A 26,306-nucleotide genomic window follows, 5' to 3' on the forward strand; every position below is an offset into this window, starting at 1 on the left:
TCATCTTTCTTAATGTGTAATCAACATAGTACTACTTAAAAATTCTTTCGATTGCTTAGCCACCACCACTGTTTGCATACTATCCGATGTTTCTCCTTTACTTGTGTGAACACCCTGCAGCCAGGCTTCCTTCTGTCTCACAATATTTTTTAAAAGATTAATTACACTGATAACATGTAGTCCTCCCTCCTTCTCATTTTCAGATGGCTCCACAGATACCCTGATTTTATTAATTTGTAGGTATAGCTGAAACATGGGAGAGAATGAAGCAATGTAATGATTTGTCAGCTGTTCCAAGTTTGTCAGAAATGCTTCTTGCTTTAAAGTTTGATACGCACTGCCTTAAAATAAACACACACTGGATGTAAAAAAAAACCAACAAAAACTATCAGGATTTGTAAAACATTTTTATTGATTCGAGTTTGCAGAGAATTTTGAAACAAATCTGCTATCATTCACTGATTAAAAATATATTGTAATTACTCTGAACAAACAAATCACCATATGGTAACAGGTTAACACTTATGACTATCATTGTCTTTAGGTCATATGCATTTCTTTTTGTATCACTGCAATGACCGCAAAAATCACAGACTACTGAACCATTACATAATGACATTAATGATAAACCCAGTACATTTTTATAACCTTCCATTTTGAAAAAAACCTAAGTTAACATTTATTTCAATAACACAGTAAATTAAGGCACAAATCTGAACTGCATCATTAAACATATATAAGTAAGTACTTTAATTCATATATGGCTTTCCCAGCCTTACAACTGGGGTTAAGACATCTCTTTCAACTGTAAAACCATTAATAGCAATAATCATAATAATAATTTTGTTTTTATCTTATATAATTAATAGCAATAAAGTAACAATCTTAATGTGTCCATTTTCATAAAAGAACTCTGTACATGTTTTGAGATATTATGTCATGTTTAATTGATCTACTTTTCTCCTTCATTACTTTACAGTTCCATTTCTAATTATCAGAGAATGAAATAACTCACTGCCTAGAGTCATTTATTATCTTATAAAAATATTTACTATTTAGGCATTCGGGGATGGTTCTCCAATACCTTTTTCACAGACAGAGTATTACGTTACACCTTTAAATTAAGGCTGATGTACAATTGTGCAAGTGCAGGCCAAATCAGACTGGAGAAATAAATACTCTGCTTAGAGGGCTATTAATGTAAAAGACAGAAATACTACATAGTCACCACTTAAGTATGCTATTAGCGTAAAAATAACTGTTGTTGATAAGACTTTCAGCACTGAGTATTTTTATACTAGGCAGAATTTAAAGAATGGAGACAGGAAAAAAAAATGAGAAAGAAACAATTAAGACAAAATCGGAGGATGTAGATACAGAGTTCAAACAGCAGTCAAGGTTAGGCCTCTTAGTAATGCTGCAATTCCTTCCAGTGGGGGACAGGAAAGACCAAATCAAACATTAAGAGCATAACAGCAAAAGGATAATAAAATGATTCTAAAACAAAAAAGCAGTTTGTGCACAACAAGGTACCAATTTTACCAATTTGCTTCTTTCTTGTTTGGGATAATCACTGGGTTGTTGTCCAGCTCTAACTCATCTGAAACAAATCTACAAACGTTTGTGTAGTTTAGCTCAGGCACCAAAGGTTCAAACCAAAAGCTCAAAAATTCATGTGACTCCACATTTACTAGATAAACAATTCTTTATAATTTATTCCTAATTTAGCATTCTCAAGAAGAAGTAACTTAACTTAAAGAAATCTATTATTTGAACTAAAGATTAGCATTCATTCCAATCCAATGTTTTATCAACTGGTGTGCAATAGCTTGACGTGGTGGTACAAAGAACACACGCTTGTTTCCTTTAATGAGACTTTCCACGACCTGCAATAAACAGATTTTTTTCTTTAGACCTTGATATTGTAAACTATATGGAATCTAACATTGCATTGATGCAGAAATTATCTTACTATGATAATCCTAAAATTACTGTAGCTAGTAAAAAGCCACTATCAGATTTTGCAAGACAGATGCAGAGAAAAAAACACACAAGATTCTGTGTGAATTCTGACATTTTTGAGCTCCAACGTGCCCCAAGGACTACTTTCCCTTTTAATAAAACTGTGGAGACCACCTGTTAATGTATTCAAGGGTTTTGTGTGGCCTCTTTAAGGCAATGACCACCAGGTGGTGCCCTCCACTGTTCCATAAACTGCTTCCCCCCCCCAATTCCCCGCATTTAACACATTTCCTTCTGTGTTGCATGTGTTTTACTGGTTTTCTGAAGCAGCTGCAAGCAACGTGGGAGTACACTTTTAGTTTAGTCCATTTCTGAAGTATATTTATTTCCAACTCTAGACCAACCTGTATGCGACTAGCTATATTCAGAACTGAGATTCATTTAAAATAAAGCTCTCAGTGTTGCCGGGATTACACTGAGATTGTAGGTGACTAACCTTGCCTTCAGGTTGACTTACAGAGTCAAAACACTCACAATTGCTAGGCAGCAGTACAGTGTTACTAGAAGTGTAGCTCTAAGTAGCCTGTGGAAAAACCCGGGAAGACTATGTTGTGTAAGCAATCTTTCCTTTTTTCAGTCGTGAACTTCAATCTCTCTGTTAAAGTATTTTTTTCCTCTTTTATTTGACTTTTTTTTAAATAGTGAGGAAAGGCAAGTGTAGAATTTCCTATAAATGCATAGTGAACTGCATTCAGTGCCACAGTATTAATACTGTACTGCATGGAAACAAAAATGTTGAAATCACTGAATTCCCAGAGTTTTTAACTAAACCTCCCTTCTCCCAGGAAATTTGTTAGCATGGTTGTCTGGAGAAACTCAGACTATGAGTTCTACCAAATACTACTTCTGCCAAAATGAAAAGCACAGACTTGCTAAGGAAATGGGTTAAAATAACAGTAACAAGGATATTTGTCAAAAGGAAAAGGTGAAGGGCTAACTTGCAAAAACGTCAAAAAATGGGCTTGAAAGTGACTCAGAAATTACCATGAGTATCTGCCTTTCTCTGGTTGTGAGTAATCTACAATTAAAATATAACACAATTTTAGTATGATAAAATGGAGAGTATACATGGTCAACTTGCTGAAAAAAGCAAGTATCTATTGTATGCCAGAACCAATACAGTCACAGAATAATCAATACAAGAAGGAAATTAAATTGAACTTTACCTGTTCTTTAGTGAACCAGCGGGCATCCTCTATTTCATTCTTGTCAACTTTAATTTCTGTAGACACTGCAACAGCTAAGCAGCCAATCATCAGGGAGGAGGGCATTGGCCAAGGCTGACAAGAGACATACTGAACACGGCCAACTTTGACTCCAGCCTCCTCTTCTACTTCTCTTCGAACAGCATCTTCTATTGTTTCACCTAATCAAAAAGGGCAAAGAACAAGCAGCTGATGAAAATACTCCAAGCAATGATTACATCCTGTGCTTTGAAATGACTCAAAAGATGTGAAACTGCCCAAGACAATTGCCTATAGAGATCTAGTTCACAGATCAGGGCACAGATCTTAAGCACAAAATAGAGAAGTCTAACAAAGTAAAAAAAGCCAAAGCAAAATGGAACTTTGAAAATAAAGTATAATAATTTTTTCTCCATCATAATACTTCCTGAATTGATAATTTATCATAGATGCAGATTATTATTACCACACCTAAAACGTCAAAAATTGGGTAGGAAATACATTCATTGTTCCTTTAACTACTTTTGAAGTGCTGATCTGTTAATTTATAAATAGCATTGTGTCATTTTCAGTATGGTTGTAACAGCATGTAACACAATTTGAAAATCAGTATTTAAAATTACAATAGTAAGAAAATGGACACTTAGGAAGACTTGCACCCATTTCTGCACTGTATTATTCACTTTGCCTGACTCATTCTTCATTGTCTTAATAAATACAGACAATTCTCCAAACTTAAACTGCAATGAAAAGCTTTACTTCCAAATTAATAGAAAACTGCTAGATGTATACATAGACTGTTGATGTTTATAGGCTTCCATATGCATGCTTGTACTGGGTTGTAACCACTGATTACAGGTTCATTAAAGCAGACAGTCCATGCATCAGACAGAAGTTTTAGTTCAGCTACATTCAGCTGATTAGAAGCTGATGATAAAATAAAGGACTCATAAATTTCAGTTTATGTACTTGAATTCGGTATCAGAAAGTAGTAAGGATGGCAGAAGAAAGAGTGAAGAAATAAACATCTTGAAGTCTTTCAAATGATACCCGAATAAATTTATTCATGCTGTCATGGTATTTCACCACAGTTACCGAATGTAGTTATATACTATAATTTCACTAGTGGTTAAGATGTATACCCAATACAAGAATGTTTCACAAATAGTTCTGCAACTACCAATAATTGTAACTAATTCCAACCATTATTGCTGAACACCGCTAGCAAAATATCTCTTTTACTTTTCTTTCTAAATGATCTAATTTCTGCTTATCTTCCACATAATCATTCAGGCCCTAGACACGTAAGCATAAAGTTAATGTAAAGTTAAGCCTAAGTTATACTTTAACTGTTATTTTTCCTATGGCTGAAGTTCCATGCTAAGCATCATCACAGAAGGGACCTTATATGTGTTTTAAAATATTTTTTCACTTAAATAGGTGATTTAAGAGTGCATGATGACAAAACTATGTTAAAATTATATTTACTTAAGTTGCTTTTTATCTTTTTTTATAAATTAGCTGCTGGAAAGTACAGGACAGGCATATTTATTATAACAACTTCCCTAACAGGAAGCAAAGATGTTTATTTATCATAACACTAAACATATTTCTATATTATTTTCAGTGTATAATACTGATAACTGAGAAAGACCATTTGGTAAGGGAAGATTAGATTACTCACCCGGTTCTACAAATCCAGCAAGACATGTAAACATTCCTGGGGGAAACCTCTTCTGCCTACCTAAAAGGCAGTGGTTTCCATCCGGATGGATGACTTGCATTATCACAACAGGATCTGTAAGGGACATGAATGGAATATATTTCCACATCCGAAAGACTAAAAACAGTAATAGATTTCAGCCTATTTGATACCAATGCATGTAAATACAAGTAAGATACCTTTAAGTGATGAAATCAGCATTGTGTAAGTGCCCAGAGCAAGTGCTATTTTATTTCACTTTGGGCTTTTTTCCCTGCAGGATATCTGTTTATTTTGTTTTGCAACTGTGGTGGTTTAACTCCAGCCAGCAACTTCGTATCATGTGGCAGCTAGCTCACTGATTTCCCCTCCCTCCCACCCTTCTGGTGGGATCGGGGGAATCAGAATAATAATAGTAATTGTAATGAAGAGGAGAGCGAGAGGAATAAAATCCAAAGGAAAACAAACCCAAGTGATTCACAGTGCAACTGCTCGCTACCCACTGACTGATACCCCTGAGCAGTGATCAGCAGCTCCTGGCCAACTACCCCCAGTTCATACACAGAGTATGACATTCTGTGGTATGGGATATCCCCTGGGCCAGGTGGGATCAGCTGTCCTGGCTCTGCTCCCTCCCAGCGTCTTGTGCACCCGTTCACTGGCACAGCATGGGAAACTGAAAAGCGCTTGACTTAGAGTAAGCACTACTTAACAACTAAAATATCTCTGTGTTATCAACATTACTCTTATACTAAAACCAAACCACAAGCTACTAAGAAGAAAATTAACTTTATCCCAGCTGAAACCAGGACACAACACAGAAGCAGTTTACTAGCCAAGGCTTGAAATGCAGGACATAAATTACCTGCAACCACAACACACAATTGGTTAAGACCATCAGAGCTGTTAAAGAGTATCAATACTAACCTACCTATGCATCCAGCAGACAGCAGTAATTTCTGCAGCAAAACCAATTTACCATCACTTCCTCTACACACACAGGTCTGAACAATGTATTTTATGACTTAAGTAGCAAAAAGCCAAATACTCTAGTCACAATCTAACTATTGACTGAATTTTCCACTTCTGACTTTGATGACTGTTTGCTATCAATCTCTGATATGATGTTGCACTTTTATCTACCTTCTCACCTCTGGTCATTTTATGTAACTTTTTCCTTCTTGCTCAGTATTTCCTCCTACTCACATAATTCTTTTTGTCATGGCTTTCTGCACACTGTTAATCTACGATCTTTCCCCCTTTTTTATCATTACCTAGCTCTTGAGCATCTCAACATTTTTTTATTAATTTTTTAAATCTACCTCTGCCTTTAAATATTTTTTCTCTTGCTATTGTTTTTCATGAGGTTTTTTTTGTCCAAAACACCTGCATTTTCTCTATGTGAAAAGGCTTGATTCAGCCACCACTATAAACAACAACTTCAAAGATTGTCGTCCTGCTCAGATATCTGCCACATTTGTACATACAGTGTAGAACATGCAGTGTTGCCGTCTGTAAACTTTCTTCAGAAAAAGGCATCAGTAGTAAATGCCGATTCATCAATTTTTCCTATCTAATCCCATTCCTTCTGTTTGTTGTGTTCCAGACTATAAAGAAACGGCCACTAGTAGTTTAGCAAATTTCACTATAGTCCATAAGACAGAAGAATTTGGCAGAATTGCTTTGATTACTACAAAGATAGATCTACAGCATGTAAAAGAACATGAAATTCAAAACCACAACACAATACGACCTCCAGAAATACAACTGCAGAAGAGAGGACAGGGAAGGGGAAGAAAAGGTGATCAAAGAGTCACCAAATGGTCCAGGAAAAAAGGGTAAGTTTTTTTCTTCCCCTTCCTTGTTTTCCTATCAATAACGTAATACACTTCCTTTACAACACGTGAACAAAAGGAGCTATATAAACCTGTCTGTACAAGCTTGTATTCTGAGTAGAAATAGGCCTGGCAGTTAAGTGTCTGACAACAAATAGTGAAAGCCAGTGAAGACAGCCAATCAAAGTGGCCCTACAGGAAAATGAGCACTGCATCAGAAATTTGATACAGGGCCAAGCTATTTCAAGCTCTGACAGCTTGCAGAAGATAAGAGAACAATATGCAGGAGGTGTGTGGTGGTATTGTTAGTATCTCATTTATGTTGTTGGAACTTCTAATTGATATTGGTCCATTGCAATAAAGATTGGTATTGTCACAGTGACTTTGTTACATACTACTGCAAAAAATAGAAACCTCAAATGCTCAGTCCTAACCAGAGCTAAGACACACATACTCTGGGGAAAGACAAGTATGTAAAAGCTGGATCAGAACCAAGCAGCTGGAATAACTAAAAAGACTGATTTACATGTATATAACAGTATAAGCAAGCCACTTTTTATAAGTTTACCCTACAATATTCTTACCAACTCTTGGATATGATGTGTTGTGAACACCCTGGAGACTGGGACAATCTTCTTTTAAGCAAGTTTTCTTGTAACCCCCTTCTTCAATCTTGGTTGCACTCCCACATGTTGGGCAGAATCGGTAGTGGATGTGCCATGCTAGAACAGATCTAGCCTGGGCTACTACCCCTTTAAAAGAATACATTGCAAATACACAAAATCAAATACTAACACATGTAAGCTTTTAACAGTAGAAAAAGCAACTAATAAAGTTTAACATACAAGTAAGACTATGGCTGAACTGTAATCTACAAGAGAAGTTGAGCAATGTGAGTTGTTCAGATCTTCTTTGTAGCACAGCACATACAACAGAACACAGTTCTGTACAGCTACAGACCAATTTATGCGTTCAGAAACAAATTTGTCTGGATCAGTATCTCCTGTTTCTCACAAAAGTTACTTTGTCTGGACAAAGTGCCAGATTATATATCACACCTTTATGACTCATTGTTCCATTTAAACTTCCAAGCGCAAGTTAAGCTTGCTCTTTATCTTTCTGTAAAAGCAAAAGTGTTACAACAGCAGTTGCTAACACCATGACCATAAAGACATTCATTCACTTTGGGATCCTGACTTTACAAAGCTTGCTCACACTGTTTCCTTCTCAGATAAGTATCCAACACATTCTTATTAAGGACTTAGTTTAATTTCTTGTAATGAAAACTCAGTAATATTTTTTTTGTTCATTTTGGAACATTAATGCACATCAATTAATATTTAAATAGTATTATTTAGAAAACCATGATGATCAATAGATTTTGCAGTCTAATAATTACCATTTCAGATGTTTGCCCTTTGCAACTGCATGTGTTCTTACATGCAAAATTCTTCACAAAACCACTGACAAGCTTTTAAAATAAAAATACTTGTAAATCCACTGAAAATACCTGACTCCTTAGCAGTGGTTTGTCCTTGCATTACATGTCAGTGAATCCCAAAGCATATCTTTCTGATTACACATTTGATAACTGCTGCATTTTATGCATCTTACCAGCTTCTTTTTCAGGTAGCTGCAGTAGTGCTGGCATTGGTGGGTCAAGAAAGTAACAGTCCTTATGCTTCTGTTTAATTTTCTCAGCAGACACAGAATCTATGCTAAGAGCAAACCAAGCAACTAAGCCATCCTCTTCACCTTCTTGTACAACTCTTCCATTGTAAGCAGCCAGCAGGTTCATGTGGACCTGAAGTTCAACTCCAAGAAAAATCAAGGTGCCTTCTTCAGATTGATTCATGCACTGCTCCACATCCTTGTGGTACAGCCTGCAGAGCTTTATCTCTGGCTGCTGGGAGCTCTCTGCTCCTCCATTCCAAGTAACCAAAGGACTTAGATTTGAGAAAAGGATGTACACTGTCATTGGATGGCTTTGTTTTTTGCTTAGCCACTTGGAATCTGTTCTTTTATCGCTCCTTCTGTCCAGAAGTGTCAAGCCAAAATAATTTTCATATTCTTTCACTTCATTTGAAAAAAAATCAGAGCTTTGCCCACCCTTCACATTAGCCAACAGATTAGCTATGTGCTTGTATCCCCAAAATTTAGCAATGTCCAGAGCTGTCTGCCTTGATTTATTAATAATGGACATGTCACACCTACAGAAACAGAAAGGAACAGTGGTTATCAGGGTAAATACATTTAGGAAGAGTCCTGATGCTGTTATTCTTACTCACAGCATACACACATAATACTGTTAAGGTGCAAAAACTTTTAGACACTGTCTCTACTGGGACACTGTTTAGCCTAAATACTTAGCATTATGGTATTGAAAAGTAATCATACTTCATTTTCTTTTGCTAAGGCTAGATTCCATATTTTTGTTGATGCACTCTAGATTATCACTTAACAAGGTTCATGCAGTACTACAACAGCAATGAAATAATTAAAATCCCACATTAAAAAAAAAAAAAAAAGCTCATTTACAGATAGAACTTTGAAAGCCAGGCTACAGGTAACTTCTGAATAACCAGTAACAAAAAAACCCACCACATTCAACTAGCATTACCTTCTGGAAGCTAGTGAAAGCAGCATCAAAACATTTAACATAAAATATTTACCACTGAGTAAGAATCAAGAACGCAGCCTCTGCTTAGTGAGAGAAGTAGCACCCTTACAACTGCAGCGCTGGTCCCTGTATGGATCTCTTTGTTACTGCAATGTTGCAAGATGACACAGATGAAGAAATATTGCCTCATGATATATATTTAAATATTAAACAACAATTAAATATAAAACAACAACAGAAATATCTGAAATAAATTGGGATTGACTGGGAGGTGAAAATGCACTTTTTGGGGGGTCAATTTTAACTCAAGTGGGTAAGTAAAACAGAAATTTCACTGTAAACTACAAATTGTACAGTAGATGTGGGGCCAGACTCACCAGTTTATAAAACGGAAGATGCCAGTATATTCATGCTGCTGATACACAGGTAACTAACTGTACTGCAGGCAAGACTGCTCTGACTTGTGCTTTTTTATCAACCTCAGTAGTTTTTCAGAGAGTTTATTTCAGAAAAGCATTCAAAACTTAATTTATAAGTTTTTGTTGCTAAAGAAAATACTGTTGCCCATTTATCTTTAAAGATTAAGTCTACTTCAGTCAAAATCTTGCCTAATTTCCTACTTAATTCCCTACCTCAGCCATGAATTTTATTCTGATTTTGTCTTCCCTGTTCTACCTGCTCAGGTACATGCAGACTGTGATCAGGCTGCTGTTCAGTGTCCACAACAGTGGCCTTCACTCTTCTCTAAGACATTGTTCTCCAGTCTACAAACATCTCGTGTACCTTGTCTCAAACATGGATGAATATAAATTGATTAGCTTTCCAGGACTAGTCTTTGGAATGTTACATAATATTACCTTCACAGATATTGATGCTTATGTATCCAGCAATTTTATTTGTCCAAATGATTACTATGACAAACATAAACTAGAATGAGACCAACAAGGCCACAGTATCACCTCAGGATAATTATATATATTAGGATTACCCAATATATATAATCCCTGAAGAGATTTACCTAAGAGAACAACCCTGAAAAGGGCGTTTACAAGCATATAGTCACTCTTTTTTTAGACCAAACATAACTTAAAAAAGCCTGTTATCTTACTTAGCGAACAGGTAAACTCCCCAAAATCTCAAAAGATTCCTCAATACACATATGATTTCAGCCCACAAAATCTGACACAGAGATCCTACTCTACATGCTGGAATGCACTGACTGATTACAATGCAAAACAATGGCTCATCTGATGCTCCATGCTGAGTCCCAGGAGAGGGCAGAGCACGTAGGTAGGACTGAAAAACAAACTAAACCACTTGTGGGATGTTCACTGGAGGTTCTGGAATGCTGTGCCTGAGGTTACTCATAACCACAGAATGCACTCAGCCTGCTTGGTTCTGTAATTAGCAATGCAGAAAGTAACAAACTGGGCTTGATTAATATAGAACTCAGTTGAACTGTAACACTTGACTCATCTTTTATACTGAAATGTTTTCCATTTGAAATATGGATCCTGACTTTATTTAGGCTTTGGAAAAATCTTCTTTGGGGTCTCAAGGAGAACATTGAAGCATTCTTTGCTTTTCTCAGTGCCTTGAAAAACTAGGACTACAACAGTTGACTTGAAGACAGACAAAAAATATGACAGCAAGTTTCTGACAAGCAATGAACATGCTTGGTGACGTGCTGACTGAAGAAAATGTGACAGCTCAAGGAGGAAGGGGGAAGTGAATTGTCCAAAAAATAAGACAAATTAAATTCATAGAATCATTTAGGTCGGAAAAGACCTCTGAGATCAAATCCAACTGCTAACCCCCAACTGCCAAGTCCATCACTAAACCACATCCCTAAGCATCGCATTTACACCTTTTTTAAAGGCCTCCAGGGATGGTGACTCCACCATCTCCCTGGGCAGCCTGTTCCAATGCTTCACCACCCTTTCAGTGAAGAAGTTTTTCCTAATATCCAATCTAAACCTCCCCTGGTCCAACTTGAGGCTGTTTCCTCTCATCCTGTTGCTAGTTACCTGGGAGAAGAGACCAACCCCATCTGCCTCCTGCCAGGGAGTTGTGGAGAGCAGTAAGGGCCCCCCTGAGCCTCCTCTTCTCCAGACAAAACAACTCCAGTTCCCTCAGCTGCTCCTCATAAAACTTGTTCTCCAGACCCTTCACCAGCTTTTTGCCCATCTCTGAACATGCTCCAGCACCTCTACAGCCCTCCTGAAGTGAGAGGCCCAAAACTGAACACAGGATTTGAGGTGCAGCCTCACCAGTGCTCATCAATCAGTAACTTTGGTAAAGGTGTGCCTGTCATGTCCTACTTAACAGCCGGCACATCAGCAAACATTCTGCACTGTAATGTAGATACAAGTGGATTACAAATAAAGTTTAGAGAATAAGGCTAAGTGAAACAATCAGATGTACTATATTTATACTCAGTACAGTGGTTGGAATGGGATACAAAATTTCTTCTATTCTGCTGGTCTCTGTGAGAAGTGACAATGTATCCGTAAAGTCATATGAAAGGAATAATTTCAAAGATGCTCAGAACTTCTGAAGAGTTTCTTAGCAAACATGGAAAGCATGATGCAGCAGCAGAACCCAGTTATAAACAGACACAAGATTATATCTTTCTGTGTTTTAACCCTGAAAATATTGACACTATCTGTCAGGTGAATTTACTTTTCTGAGATCAAGCTGAAACAGGCAGGAAATTATTCTGGTTAGAGCTCTTTCATGCGATCTGTGGAACAGCTTACCCTTTCTCTAGAAGAATCTGCACAACCTCAAGGTGTCCATTTCTGGCACCATACATCAGGGCTGTCCAGCCGTTATCTGCAGCTGCATTGATAAGTGTTGGGGAACGACTGAGCAATGCTTTCAGCCTGACCACATCGCCAACAGCAGCGAAGTCATGCAGCTGGGAAACCATGCTCTGTCGGAGGTCCTTGTCAAAGTCTGTCATTGTGTCAGCTAAGCGGAAAAGAGAAAACAAAAATGCCTGAAAACATATACACCATTTGCAAAAGGCATTAAGTAAGAGAATTAAGTTTAATGGTGTGCAGACAACCAACACTATCAAGGAAAGTACGGCCACAACAGCAAAATACTGGCAATTAGCGGAACATTGTTACTCCCAACTGAACCCTAGCCCCACAAGTCTCCAAACGCAGCTGAATTTTATCCGAACACCCAAGACTAATTTTAAAGAGGCTTATGCAGTGAAAAGGTTGTGCTAGGCACAGATGCTACTCTGAACGGGAAAACCACGCTCCAGGCTTTCAACGGCGACACACACAGGGCAGGACAGCGCGAAGCCCCGCTCCCCGAACGGGCTCCCGGGCGCTTCGGCAACAAGTAACCGCAGGAGGGCGAGTCCCCGGCGGCTACAAGCTACTTCAGCCACCACTGTCTCGTCGCCGGCGGCCGCCTGCCCCCCGCCCCGGGCCAGGGCCGCCGGCACCGCCGCTGGCACCCGGCGCAGCGCAAGGGCTGCGAGCGCCCCTCAGAGCCGGGCCCGCACCAAGCCGCTGCCTCGCGTGCGCACACCGCCCAGCCGGCGCGGCAGGCCCGCAGCCACCCGTCCGCGGGGCGCCGCGTCTGTGCGGGCAGCGGCGGGCACGGGCGGGGCCGCGCGCCTGGCCGGCGGCGCTGTGCCGGCTCCCCGGGGCGCCCCATTACCGGAGCGGCCGCGGCCGACGCGCGGAGCCGCGCGCGCGTCAGGGGGTGTGTGCCGGCGCCGCTCCGCCCCGCGGCCGCCGCGGCCCGGCGTAGGGGGGCGGGACGCGAGCGGTGCGCGGGGCGAGCGGTACGCGGCGGGGGCGCTGGGCCGGGCAGGGCCTGCCGCGGGGCTGGGCTGCGCGCCGTGCGTAGCGCCCGGCCCTTGCGGTGACTGTCGGCCCGCGAGCGGGCAGCGGCGAGCTACCGCCGGTGCGAATCGGCAGCCATTAGCTGGGCGCTGCTGCCGGCGCGGCCACCTTGCTGGACAGGTTCGGGGCAGGCGGCCATTTTGTTTTTCAGGCAGGAAACGGTGCGGTTCTAAAACCGGGTCAGACGGAGTGGTGGCTTGGCTTCGCTGCACGGGTGGGAGGCGGAGCCGGGCAGCGGTAGCAAATGCAGGTACTGGTGGGTAAAAGTGGAACAGAAGCGGCGTCGTGGCAGGGGAGAAGACTTAGCGCGGAAGCTGGAATGATTGTACGTGCCAGGAGGTGGTTCCAATAAAAGCATGTTGGGCTAAGAAATGCTTGGGGAAGTCAAGGCCACACCTGCAAGTTAACGCGGGAGTGTTGTTCGGTGCACTTGCCTCTGGCGAGTACCTAACGAGATTTTTAACAAAAACTAAAAGATATTGCCCGTGGCTCAGTATGCAGTAAGTCAGTTTTCACACACTTGGGGAGACATTTCTTACTCATTTCAGGTTTCCACAAAGCTGGGGGCTAGGTGCTAGTCCACAATGCAAGCACTGCCCCCACCCCCACCTCCCCTGCCCCGTAAAGGACATTCGATGATACATTTATACAGAAAAACTGCAGGGTCTGTAAGTTTCCAGACCCATCCCCTTTACACTGCTTGGTTAGTAATTTGCATACAATTACAATATGGTTACACAACTATATCTGCTATCATGCATGCTTAGAGGAGTGGTTCTCACCTGAGTGAGGGTGTTTCTGACCTAGGGGTGTGATTTTTGGTATTGTAATGATGGTAGTACAGTTAAGGATGCATCAACCTTAAGTCGTCTTTGCCAAGCTGGCAATATGCACAGAACATCCTCAAAGTACTCTTACTAACTGTCCTTTTGAGGTCTTGTTGTTCCAGAGTGTCCTTGTTGAAAGAATGGCTGTGTACTTTTCTGCTTACAGCCTAAAACTTCTCAGTGTATACAAAGTACCTGTTGCACAAACAATCAGACCATTCTAAATTTTCTGTTATCCTTCAACACTGTCGTGGCAAACCTGAGTCCAGCACCAGTTAGTCTGAAGTCCTGGTGTCATCCTTGACCTTCCAGAGAACAAGAACACTATTCTTTTAAAAAACCTGTTGCTTGAAAATGTAAAATTATTTGGTTTCTTTTTTGTATTTTTTGTAATTTTTGATCTAGGAGGATTCACATTTTCAAATTTCTTCACTCATCTTCAAAGCCAGAAGAACTGGACAGCTTTTGTTCCTGCTGCTTTAAGGAAACGTAATATATTCCCACATCCATGTATTACCATAGAGCCATTTATTTCTGAGTGAAGGGTATGAAAGACATTGCGACTGGGTCCTGTCAGTCTCGGTAATGGCACATGTAGTTGCTATATCTTGTGTAGCCATTGATAGAAAACCTTAATTTTAAAAACTCATAATAACAAATCATAAGTTATTATATTTATATAAGTTTTAACTTATAAAGTTTGAGTAAGTTTTTTTTTGCAGCATGTGGGGTTCTAAATTTAGATAGTCACCGTTAAAAGCTTTCATACATCATAGTAAGTGGCTTGTTGAACATAATAGACAGTACAAAGTTTATGCATATATTGTGTGGTCTTTATAACTCATTGGTAACCAAGCTTTCAATAATGTAGTTGGTGTTTTGTACTCTTATTAAAGCTTCCTCACCAGGGGGTCAGCCATGTTGAAGGAAACTCCCCTTAGAAACAGCGCAGATGCAGACCAGGGAATGTGCATGAAGAATTTGTAAGATTTTTTTCCAGATAGGAACAAATGAAAAAGTTAAGGGATGGGATTTTAATTTTATTCTCTCAGCCGGAAATTGCTCATATCCTCTGAGATGTGGGTCATGTACCCAGAAGCAATTATTTCTACCTGGTGAAGTGGTACCACCAGCCCTACACTAGCTAATGCGCCAGATAGTTGTTTTCTTTCTGTGATGATTCGTGGCTGAAGAGAAAACAGCTTTATTGCTGTAATAGGCAAAGGCACAGTTGTACTTACCTTCTTGGTAGTGTCTTAAATCTGCCATTCATGAAGTTGGGATAACTCAGCCTTACATCCTGATCTGTGTAATGAATTCCCTGATTTATTAGGTAGGCTCCGTAATCTTCGTGTTCTTTACTAACTCGTGGTGCCCTGTTAACAGTTCTGAAACTTGTTTTCCTTCTGTGTAAAACTCAAGAAAGCATTCTAAACCTAGAAAGCATACTAGGAAGGAGGCTAAGCTGTAAGATGAGTATTTTGGGATTGAAAAAGAAGTGTATCACTTGAAGCTTCTATAAAGCCAAGTATGTGCCATCTCTAACATTCATATTCAAGATAATGAGACCTGTGTAAGTTGCATATGTGTACAGAAAAAAATCTGGTATTGTAGCACTGATCAGTAAGTTACTGTGTTCTGCTACACAGTGTCACAAATGCTATAGACTACAAGAACAGGTATGGTTTGGGGAGGCTTTTATTATCTTTGATGGTGGTTCTGGCAGGACCTTTATTATCTATGGCATGTACAATGCGAAATGGAGTTTCAGATGGGTATCTAACGTACCTGTGTCATACTCGAGTTTTTTATTACTTTATTAGGCTTTTTTCTTGTAATAAATTTTTTAAAGGCTAAAAAAAATCTGTGGTACTTTTTAATATTGCTGGAATGATTATTGTTCTGCCTTAGAATTTTTCTACGTGTATATGAGTGTCAAGTTACCTCTTTTAGCATAACACTGACCTCAGTATCACCTATACCTATGGAAGATTCTTTCCTTCTTGAACAAAATGTGTGTAGACTTTGTATTGTATCCATAAGACATGTGAAGTCTTTTTTGTGCTATTGGGGTATTATTGCTATCAAAATGCTCCTGCCTCCCCTTTTCCCTTCTCCCTTAATTTGCCTTCTGGAAGTTTTGATCACACGAGTCCAATACGTATGATGGGTACATATTTGATGTCTGTATTATGGATTGTATGTTGGATTCTGCAGAAACTTCTGTTTCTGCCTCCCTGAAGGAAGAGTCACTTTCAAGGAACTGTCCTTGAACTTCCTTCAAAGTTTGGTAGTTTTTTTTCCTCCCTGTTTTCCAAATGTAAAGGGATTGTATCTGCCTTAGTATTGCTAAAGGGTTTCCCAATTTGCAAAATATGAAGGATGATTTTCTTCTTGAATGGTAAGCTGTTTAGACAGAAGGGTTGTTGTTCTTGATTTTCGCGGAGGTCTGTACCTATTCCAGAAGTGCAGTATAAGGTGACTAATGCAATTTTTTTTTAATGCTTCTTTTGTATCCATTGTTGAAGAAAAATCATGAGTTACAGCAGATTTTTTGTTCTTTAGAAAATGTGATTTATGTAATGAGTTCAAATTAATTGTTATACTAAAAGTTGTATAGGTTGTGGTTTTTTCATTGTTACCAACATGCTTTCATATATTAAATAAAAAATAAAAAAGAGAAAGTAGTATTTGAGAGGTCAGAATACAGTAGTGATACTGCTGCAGTAAAACCTTGCAAAACTGATTGCAGTTACTCCTGTTGGGACACATAGGTTAAGATAAATGCAGTTCTTCCATCTGTATTACATTTTCAGGGGTTTTTTGCATTTGTATTAAACAGGAATGACTCATAAGGATGTCTGTTTTAATGTTTTATTTGAATTCTTAACTATGTTTTCAAATACAAAATTAGCTTTTAGATGTGGATCTCAGAAGGTTTAATGTGCCATTCATCAGGTTCTTATGTTAGAAACAGAGCTTCAGCTGGAGATATGTATATATATATGTTTTAATCTTTTTTTAGAGCTGTTAGTAGGAAGGTCCTCTTTTCTGTGTACATGATTGAAATTATGTGAAAATATGGAAATAGTTGGAGGTTTTGATGCCTTTGAGCTATAAATTCTACTGTTAAATAACATTAGAGCCAAACTGTGTCCTGCCCGGTTCTCTGTGTGCTGATTTTTGTTACTGTGCAGTATTTTTCATAGTGAATATATATTAAAAAATATACATTACCTTGTCCTTCTAAATTTGATTTACTTGTAATGTCAGCATACGTTCACCTGAAAGTCCACACCAGATAGGTGGTTCCTCACTGGATCAGTATTATGTGTGTTCTGTGTGATCTGCTATTATGGTCAGACTGTAGCTGGTGACTCTCCCAAATGTGGCCTTTGCAGGACACTTATTTTACTGGCATAGTGGTTGAGATTGCAAATTTTTTGTGTCCCCCCCTATCCGCCATGTGCCTTTTCCAAATTTGTGTAGTACATGAATAACAGTATTTTGAGTAACAGGGATTGTGCTGTGCTGCTTGTGTGTACTAATGTATCACTCAAGGGCAGTGTCATTTCTTACTCTTGAGGAGTATTGCAGGATGCTGGAAATGTATGATCAGAAATAGATAATGAAAGGAACCAATTCTTCTCTTGCTGATGGAATGGTACATTCTCTGTTTCTTGACATCATGTGAGCAGTTCCCAGCTTGCATGATTGAAAGTTACCTTAAGTGGAATTTGCACCATCTCCCAGTGCATCATTGCAAAAATAACTTACTACTCCTTGTTTTAAATATCTGTACTATAATAAAAAAATTGATTGGGAATTTAAAATTATTTTAACATACCAACTCATGAGTTTGAAAATGTTTTAGTTCTGCTAACAGGTTTAGTTACTGTGCTGGATAAAATGTTGCAAATTATTGTGAATATGCAAAACTTCATTTAATCACTGAGCTGAATTTTCTAAGAGCAATTTAAGGGTTCCTTAGAATTAAAATATGCAATGGTAACTCGCTTTAAAAACTGTTTTTACCTTTGATGTATTCAACATCTAAGTAAAGCTTACTGAGAAGGTCAAAGTAGTGCTGGACTTGGGTGTGCCATGATTATTGAATTTTGTAGTAAGTAAATAAATAACTGGCCAGTATAGTCTTTGATTTGACTGTGTCCGTTAGCTCTTTAGTAGTGGGGAGCATTGTTGTAGAGGTGTATTTGTAAGGCATCGGGCGTTTGAGTGAGGTTGCCAGTGTGAGAATGGAAATGGATGCTGCGCCACTAATTTACTGTGATCCTTAAAGAGCCTCTGGTGGCCGTGTATTGATAGTGACTAATGACAGTCTTTTCAAAGTGTGTGCTGATTACTGCAGCCAGCAAACAGGGAGTAATTTCTGAATGCCCTGATGCCCTATTCATTTTGTGCTGCAGCCTGTAGAAAAAATTGCATGTGCTGTGAAGAATGTACCAAAGTGCCTTGGGAAGCACTGCAGTGTGTGGGCAAAACAGACTTGGAGTGCCTGCAAGAAGTGACACAGCACTGCTCCTGTTAGCCTAAAAGATGGCAAAATGGTACTACAAATGGGAGAGAAGCAGTCTGAAGAGATGTTGATCCCCAGTTGTTTCATAACCTTGCCTGCAAAAGCCTAGCAATATAGAGTTAATGTGAAAACAGGCTCTTAGTATTACTATGGAGAAGAGACCTCTCCAGGCCAGGAACTACTGTAAGTTTAGGTTGTACCAGAGCATGTAGCTTTTCAGGGATTCCAAATGCATGAAGAGTTAAAAAAAAAATAATAAAAATCTTAAAGAAACTTGGAAGACAATACTCTGAACTTCCTCTTGATGTGGATGTGATGTGACGTGGATGTGATAAATGTAAGGAAAAATAACATCTGAATGTATGACTTGTGACCCTCCCCCACTGAACATTCTTAGAAGCAGTATCTCTGGGATGTTACTGTTTCAGACTCTCAAAACCTGTGTGTTTTTCCCAAATTAGTAGTTAGAAGATGACTGGAAAAATAAATAGCAAAATAGACTATTTTTATGGGATTCATTCATACTGTCACACCTCATGTACAAGCAGGAAGTGTTTTTCTATGGTGGGTCACTGTAGTCAGACCTCCTGGCTGTTGACTCTGAGGGTTTAGGTACCCAACAATGCAGTGTTTTCAGGATTATGCACCTAGGGAGAGACAGCTCTGAGACTTGCAATGTGTTGTCCTTAAACATCCTTTAGCAAATGAGAACTTGGAGGCCTGTCAATCAGAGATATATCACCTCCCGGTATGCAGGTGGCATTATGAAGACACTGCATCTGTAGAAGTCACAGGCAGTGTGGAAACCAACAGTACACAAGAGTGAGGAGATTGTTACTTACACCTGTGGTGTGACTTAAATAGATTGGCCAGCCTTTTTAAGCCTAATGAGTCTTGGACTGGCTGACCATGTAACAAGCCCTATTCAGGTATCAGCTCTACCTGGGCAGCTAACATCTGTAAAGAAAGGGATCAATAATGCAATTCCAGGGAGGGAAAAAGTTTGTGGCTTTTTTTTTTTCTTTTATTTTTTTTTCCTGGGACTGAGTTGGAATAAAGGAAAGAATGTAGAAATGAGGTATCTGTATTTTGATCTGGTGTTATCAGGCAGTATAGCTCTGGTCTGAGCTACCTTTTCAAATCTTTTTATTTGAGTTACTAAACTGTGCTGAGGGAGATCTCTAGATATGACTCTGGTAACTGTCAGTTCTTTCTGGACTAGGGAAAATGGCTAGCTTGATTATTTAGGTTAAGATGTTTATTAAGACCAATGTAAAATCTCATGTTTATATTATTTAGATTCTTTAAAGTGAGAATCTTGATTGATCCTATTTTAATGTTGGAACTAGATTACACACGAGAATAATTTATTTAATGTTCTTCAGACTCAGTAAAACAGTAGCAGTATCATAGAAGGTTTGCTAGTTCTTTATTTGGGCCTGTACTTCATTCTTACCTCTCAATTTCAGCATGTTTTATGAAAGCTCTGTTTTTCCAAGAGTCACTGCGCTAGGTGAAGGTTAAAAGGCAACTCCGGTTTTAAGTTGCTCATTGGAATCAAAACAAAGTAGTGTAGTGGATGTGTGAAAGGAGTATGTTGCCAAACAGTTTATGTACAATGCATTATAATAGATTAACCTTTTAGCACAACTTGGCTTAAAAAAAAAAATGCATCTTAGGGATTCAATGCTGTTATGAGGCAAGCAGAAGTCAGTATTATCTGATGAGGTTTCTTGAACTGGCACTGCAGCATTCCATAATAGTCTCCTTCGGTGTTTCCAACCAGGACTTTGGCACAATCTTAACTAGTCCCCCCAGCCCAGGCAGCTCCCTGATTAATTTCCAAGCAGTCCTCCTTGAGAACCAAGTGGACAAATGCTAAAGGCCTGATCTAGGGTCCATTGGTATAAATACGAGTCTTTTGGTGCTGAAGAGGTGGAACCAGTTTGGTGGGAGTTTTCACTTTCTTGTAGGAAAGAGCTGAAGCAAAGCTGTATGACTCATTATTATGAAAAAAGAAATGCATTTGCAGGTATCGGTTAATTTCAGTTAAAAAATACCAAAATACTATCATGTGTTCTTAGTGTTATCTCTAGGCCTCAGCTGGCAGTCTACAGAATGGGGAAAGTAAGAGTTCTTTCAATGTAGAATGCTATCAGTCAGCTACACTGTCTTAACTGGAAGTTTCTGTCAGCCGTGGAATGTACAGCAATATCTGCATTGCCTGACAAGAAAGACGGAATGCAGCAGTATTAATCTGCTCAGAATGTTCCTGAAAAGTGGATGGTTTGTGTTATGATGGTGAGTGAAGCAGATTTTCCCCAAATAATTAATCTAAGGGGAGTGAGGTGTAATGAGTGCAGAAACTTAGTAAATGTGCATGAGTTAAATTTGCAGGGATAGTATATGCAGCGTGGAGGCCTGGATGGCAGGAGCATGAGCATCGGGACTGTCAGCTGGGGAGGTGTTAGCCTTTCAGCAAGTGGCTGTGCAGAAGGGATCACTGCTCTGAAAGAGGCCCACCTGCCTCGTCTGTGAGATTGAATGCCTGACCATTGACACATTTTTCTCTCCTTTACCTTGCTTAACTTGCATAATGTTGATTCATTGTAGAGAGGCTGAAGGCAATAAAAATGTAACTGTTCAAAGATGTAACCCAAAGTGCCAACAGGAACATTTACAGTATAGTGATCTGCTGGACTCCTCAGAACCTGATGGACTGTGGTAAAGCTATGGAGAAAAGCTGTAGTATCTCAAGAGTGGGTATGGGGGGTAGGGTGTGGGTGAGATTTTTATGTGTGCTTTGTGGCTGACAGTTGGAGGGGTTTTAGTTTTCTCTAAATTATTCTTGTGTTTTCAATTTTCTCCCTATTCTAATTTGGTTCTGTTTGTAAAGCGCTTGTATTTTAACTGATTGCTTATGAATGTGGCAGCATGGCTCCCTGAGTACTAGACAGGGTAATTTAGTTTCTCAAGTTGCTCAGGTGGTGGCTAAGTTGGTGTTTGAATTGTTTAATAAGGGTTGATTAATAAGAGTGGTTTTAATAATCTGTTAGTGTCTGGCTTACAAATGCTTCCTCATGATTAGTGAAATCATATTTGCAGCAATTTTGAGCTGAAAGAACTGTTACTCCCCCTATTCTGTGGACTGCTAGCTGAGTCCCAGATTTAGTATTAAAACACCTAATGGTGCTTTGTGTTTTTATGTATTTTTTCTTTTAACTGAAATTAACTGTTACCTGCAAATGGATTTTTTTTTTTCATAATTACCTTCATGCAGTTTGTTTTCAATACAAAGGATAATTCCTCTTAAATTAAAGGGGAGTTTTAAAATTAGGAAACTAGTTTTGTTCTGGGAAAAAACAGGCTTTCTATGTGTCCATAGGAAATAGTGGAGCCAATACTAAAGCAGTTTTCATAAAACTGTTCCTTCTCTGCTTTAATTCTTCACCTTGATCACATCTACCATTACTTCCAAAATAAATGAGGCAGGAAACATGCAAATTCTTTTCTCTTTTTGAAACAAAACCTTGTTTTGTTCCCAGAACACAGAGAATGTACGTGCACTGGGACAAAGATACTACCATAGAAAATTTATGCGGTCATGTTGTGGGAGTCCTGTTATCATTAATTAAAAGTGGCATTAATTACAACATCTTCTAATTTTAGTGTTTTACTTTGCAAAATTCAAAATCTTATGACAGTTTTTTTTTTTGTTTCGTTTTCCTTGGGTTTGTGTATCTATGTGTGAATCTTGTGAAGTTCAGTTTACTACAGAAATACTTAATTTGTATTTGCAGCAGTAGAGTCGGCACCTTGAGATCCACCAGAAGGATTTTTGCTAGCTCAACTACTAGTGCAGGTGGAGGTGATCATGCAATGGACTGCTATCAGAAGGAAAAGAAAAGGAAAAGAAGCGATTTGTCACCGAGTACTCCCTGTAACCAGTGAAATAGTTCAACTGAATTTTGGGAGAGCTGTCTCATACAGCTGTTAAGTGATGTAGGGGGTGCGGCTGCCCCCTCCCGTCCGGGGCGGCTCCTGCCCCCCGCCGGGCCCGGCCCGCTGCCGGGGGTCCCTGCCCAGGCCGAGGGACGCGGGTGGCGTCACCCCGCTGGCAGGGCAGCCAGGAGTGGCGCCGAGTGACGTCGCGGTGACACACCGGGCACACACACACCCCGGGGGCACACACACCCCGGGGGCACACACACACTGGGGGCACACATACACAACCACACCCCGGGGGCACACACGCCCCGGGGGCACACGCACCCCGGGGGCACACGCACACTGGGGGCACACGCACACTGGGGGCACACATACACACCCACACCCCGGGGGCACACACGCACCCACACTCCAGGGGTGCACACGCACACCCCCACCCCCACCCCCCGGGGGTGCACACACAGGGCACCCCCCCACACGGAGGGCAGCGCCCCCGGCCCAGCCCCAGCCTGCAGGGGCTCACGCACACACGCACACACGCGCACACACGCCCCCCCCCCTCCCCCAACGGGCTGGGACCCGCCGTCCTGCCCCGGGCACCGGCCCGAGCCCCTCGCCTGCCTCGCTCGCGCCGGGGACCCCCAGCAGCCGGCGTGGGGACACGCGCCGCTCCTGCCCCACGGCCGCGGGTTGAAGCCCCCGCCGGCTCCGCCCGGCTCCCGCTGGGGTCCCCGCGCCGGCTCCGGGCTCTGACACCACAGGCCGGGGACACCCGCACCCCCAGCCTGACCCCGGTGGCGGGCACCGCGTTGCGCTCGCGCACACACGGGTCCCCCCAGGGACAGGCACCCGGTCCCTGCAGCGGGCACGGGGCAGAGGGGCAGCGCGCGCGGGTAGTTAAGGCAAGTGTTAACGAGAGGGAGGGGCCGGGCTGTGCCGAGCAGGTGCGGGCTCGGCCGGGCGAACTCGCTGCCCGCGCTGTGCCACACGCGACGGGACCCGCTGTGCCCCGTTCTGTCCCCTCCCCCACGTCCCTCCCCCGCGCAGCCCCGTCGGTCCCGCACCCCTCGCAGCCGGGACCCCCGGGCTGGGGGCGGGGCAGCTGCACGGGGACGTGGGGCGTCCCCAAAGCGGCAGCTGCAGTTTCGTGGCAGCCCGGCAGCTGCCGCGACAGCGAGGCGCGCTCCTCGTCCTTGTCTGCGCGTCCGCGTTGTCAGCGGTGTGTGCCCTGGGCTGCTGCGGGTTGTGGCTTCCCCCTCTTCCCAGTTTCCCAGCCGAGCGGGTCAGCAACAAAGATAACCTGGCTGGAATAAACGTCCTTGCCTTCTTACATGACCCTACCAATTACTGTGACTGACCAGGTCTGGTTCTCATCACCACGTCCCTCACCATTTGTTGGTCAGGTTTGTATCCCTGTATGTTCCTGCTTATGGCTTCCTCCTTTTCTTACTTGCTGCATTCAAAAAGGTCCCTGACCAGATACCTTTAAAAAAGCTGATACTCACCTTCCATATACCCGTTCCTGTAGTCATTGTGGAACTTCATCTTGTATCCACCAGCTTAAACCCTTTGCCCATCTCCTGGATCTACTTACGTCTGCACTCTTGATTCCTACCATAGATTTCATGCTCATTATACTCCTTTCCTCTTTCTCACTATTCATTTTAACCCAATTGCTTTTCATATTTTTCTCCCACCTAATCACAGGTAAGTCTTTGATACTGTACTTGGTTGACCTCCTGTTGTAGTTTGTGTTTCCCATCTATTGCTGTTCTGATAGTTCGGCTTTTCTTGTTTTCAAGCTGGTCCTTGCTCAGTTTGTTTAGCCCAGGATGTCCTTGTCTGTCAGCCAAGCCCCTTGCTATCTTTCTACAATTCCTGGTCTGTATGAGGGAAGTAGTATGCCTAAGGGATTCTGTATAGTCAGCAGAGTGACCAGAAGAAGGAACTGCCAGAAAGAGTAGAAAGAAATCCTCAGTGTGATTGCTCAGATATGCACTGAAAGATTGTCAAGTTGCTTTCTCTCACAGTCCTGTATTTTTTTCTCTTCCAACAACTGAAGTGATGAATTTTTTCCTGGAATTCAGCTTTCAAGACCAGGTCCTGGAAAAGGAAAATTTCCCTTCCATCACAATATTCTGAGCAGCAGTATAAGCCAACCATCATGACAGCATGGCTAAGCTACTACTCCTGAAACGTAGTAATAGATATAGGACCATATTACATGCTTAAAATTGTATACATACACATCCAACATACAAATGTATAGATATAAAATCACACAAACCCACATACATAAAAACATATATAAAACTAAGGAATGTATGTGTACCAAGTCTGAATTTTAGAAATAAAAATATTCTTTAATTTGTCTGCATTTTTTGTATACAGGAACTTAGGATAGTTCCAAAGACAGTTGCAAAGGAAACATGTAATAGTTTCTGTTTCGTTGGATAATGGCCCCTTCAGATTAAATTCTCACCGTTCTGTCGATACCGTAAAGTTGAAGGCCTAACTTATAAATAATAAAGTCCCACAACACATTCAGTGGGTGTGCTTTCTACAGAACGGTAGAACTTGTTTCTTTAACGTGCCTGGAATTATTGTGCTAGGTTTGTTGTCTTTAAAAAATTAAATAATTTATGATTTTATTAGCTTTGTAATTAGTTGATTTACTCTTTAGTTCTTGTTCTGTTAAAACCCATTAAGAATCATATAGGATCCTTAACAAACACACCAAAGTAGACAGAAGGTCTTGCTGCTTTGTTGTGATTATTCTGTGTGCTTAAAAAGCATGAGAAGAAAATAATTATGCATCTGCTGCTGACAGAAAACTGTAACAATGAGTGGTATTTAAAATGTTTAAAAATCAATGTTGATTATATGTCTTTTTATAGACTATGTGAAATTAGCTGTACAAAATTGGTGTTTCAAAACTATTGAGCGGGAAACAAAATTAACATCAACAGCAGGTGGCAGTGCTATCAAGATCTGTTTCTGATGTGTGTCATCAGCCAGTGTTTGTATAGTGTCAGCTCTTCAGTAACAGTAAGTTAAATACCACAAAATCAGTGAAGTCTTGTGTTTTTGGGGTAAATAATGATGAGATATTGGTGACAGCCATGCTTCAAGAGGTTTCTTCTGCTGAAAATGTGAAGTGTAAGATGTTGTGGAGTTACTTTCTTCAGTAGGATTTTGTATTTTGTTGTATAAGATAGCAAGCTTATTCTGTGCTTGCTTTTAAATGGAATTTTGAGTAACTGTATACAATTTATATAAGAATAAATAGCAAAATTGACTGAAAGTGAAAACTGATAAAATAAATATGGTTACAAGATTTCAGACATGCCAGCATCACAGTTCCTGGTAATTCTGATGCCATTCTTACAGGTTTGTCGTATCTTTTCTAACAGAATGCTCTTTGTCAAAGCTCACAGATCTGTTGATGTTTTAAAGAGCATTTAAAAAACCCTGCTGAAACAGTTTATCTTAAAGACCATATTTTTGGCTTCCCCCATATTGTGGTGCTAAATTACATTCATACATTTAATTACAGAACAAATTGCTAAGCTTGTTTATTAATTTTTTACTTAATTGACCCTAGGTGCTATTTATGCTATCTACTGCTATTTATGCAGCTCTAACTTCTGCCAACAGTTAGCATCTCACAAGGAGCTGCACAGCTAAAGATGATATTGCTGAGGTTCAGTGTGCTTATGTTTCTCCTGTTGGTTAGCCTAAAAATCATTCCAGCAGCAGAGA

General features: G+C 40.6%; 1 protein-coding gene and 1 long non-coding RNA gene across 2 annotated transcripts; one reads left to right on the top strand and one right to left on the bottom strand.

The window, feature by feature from the left end:
• Positions 1–388: 388 nt before the first annotated feature.
• Positions 389–13,175, bottom strand: NUDT12 (nudix hydrolase 12). Its single transcript, XM_055699409.1, has 7 exons — positions 13,045–13,175; positions 12,123–12,336; positions 8,358–8,953; positions 7,328–7,495; positions 4,891–5,004; positions 3,189–3,388; positions 389–1,886 (listed from the first exon to the last, which is right to left on the bottom strand). Exons 2-7 carry the CDS (start codon positions 12,326–12,328, stop codon positions 1,776–1,778), a joined length of 1,395 nt encoding a protein of 464 aa, XP_055555384.1. The 5' UTR covers positions 12,329–12,336; positions 13,045–13,175; the 3' UTR covers positions 389–1,775.
• On the top strand, positions 12,199–22,581 carry LOC114017343 (uncharacterized). The gene is made up of 4 exons (XR_003562337.2): positions 12,199–12,329; positions 13,308–20,897; positions 21,210–21,320; positions 22,397–22,581. It is a non-coding gene; the product is annotated as an uncharacterized LOC114017343 (long non-coding RNA).
• Positions 22,582–26,306: the final 3,725 nt, after the last annotated feature.

Source organism: Falco cherrug, chromosome Z (assembly GCF_023634085.1).
Source record: "Falco cherrug isolate bFalChe1 chromosome Z, bFalChe1.pri, whole genome shotgun sequence".
Classification (NCBI taxonomy): Eukaryota; Metazoa; Chordata; class Aves; order Falconiformes; family Falconidae; genus Falco; species Falco cherrug.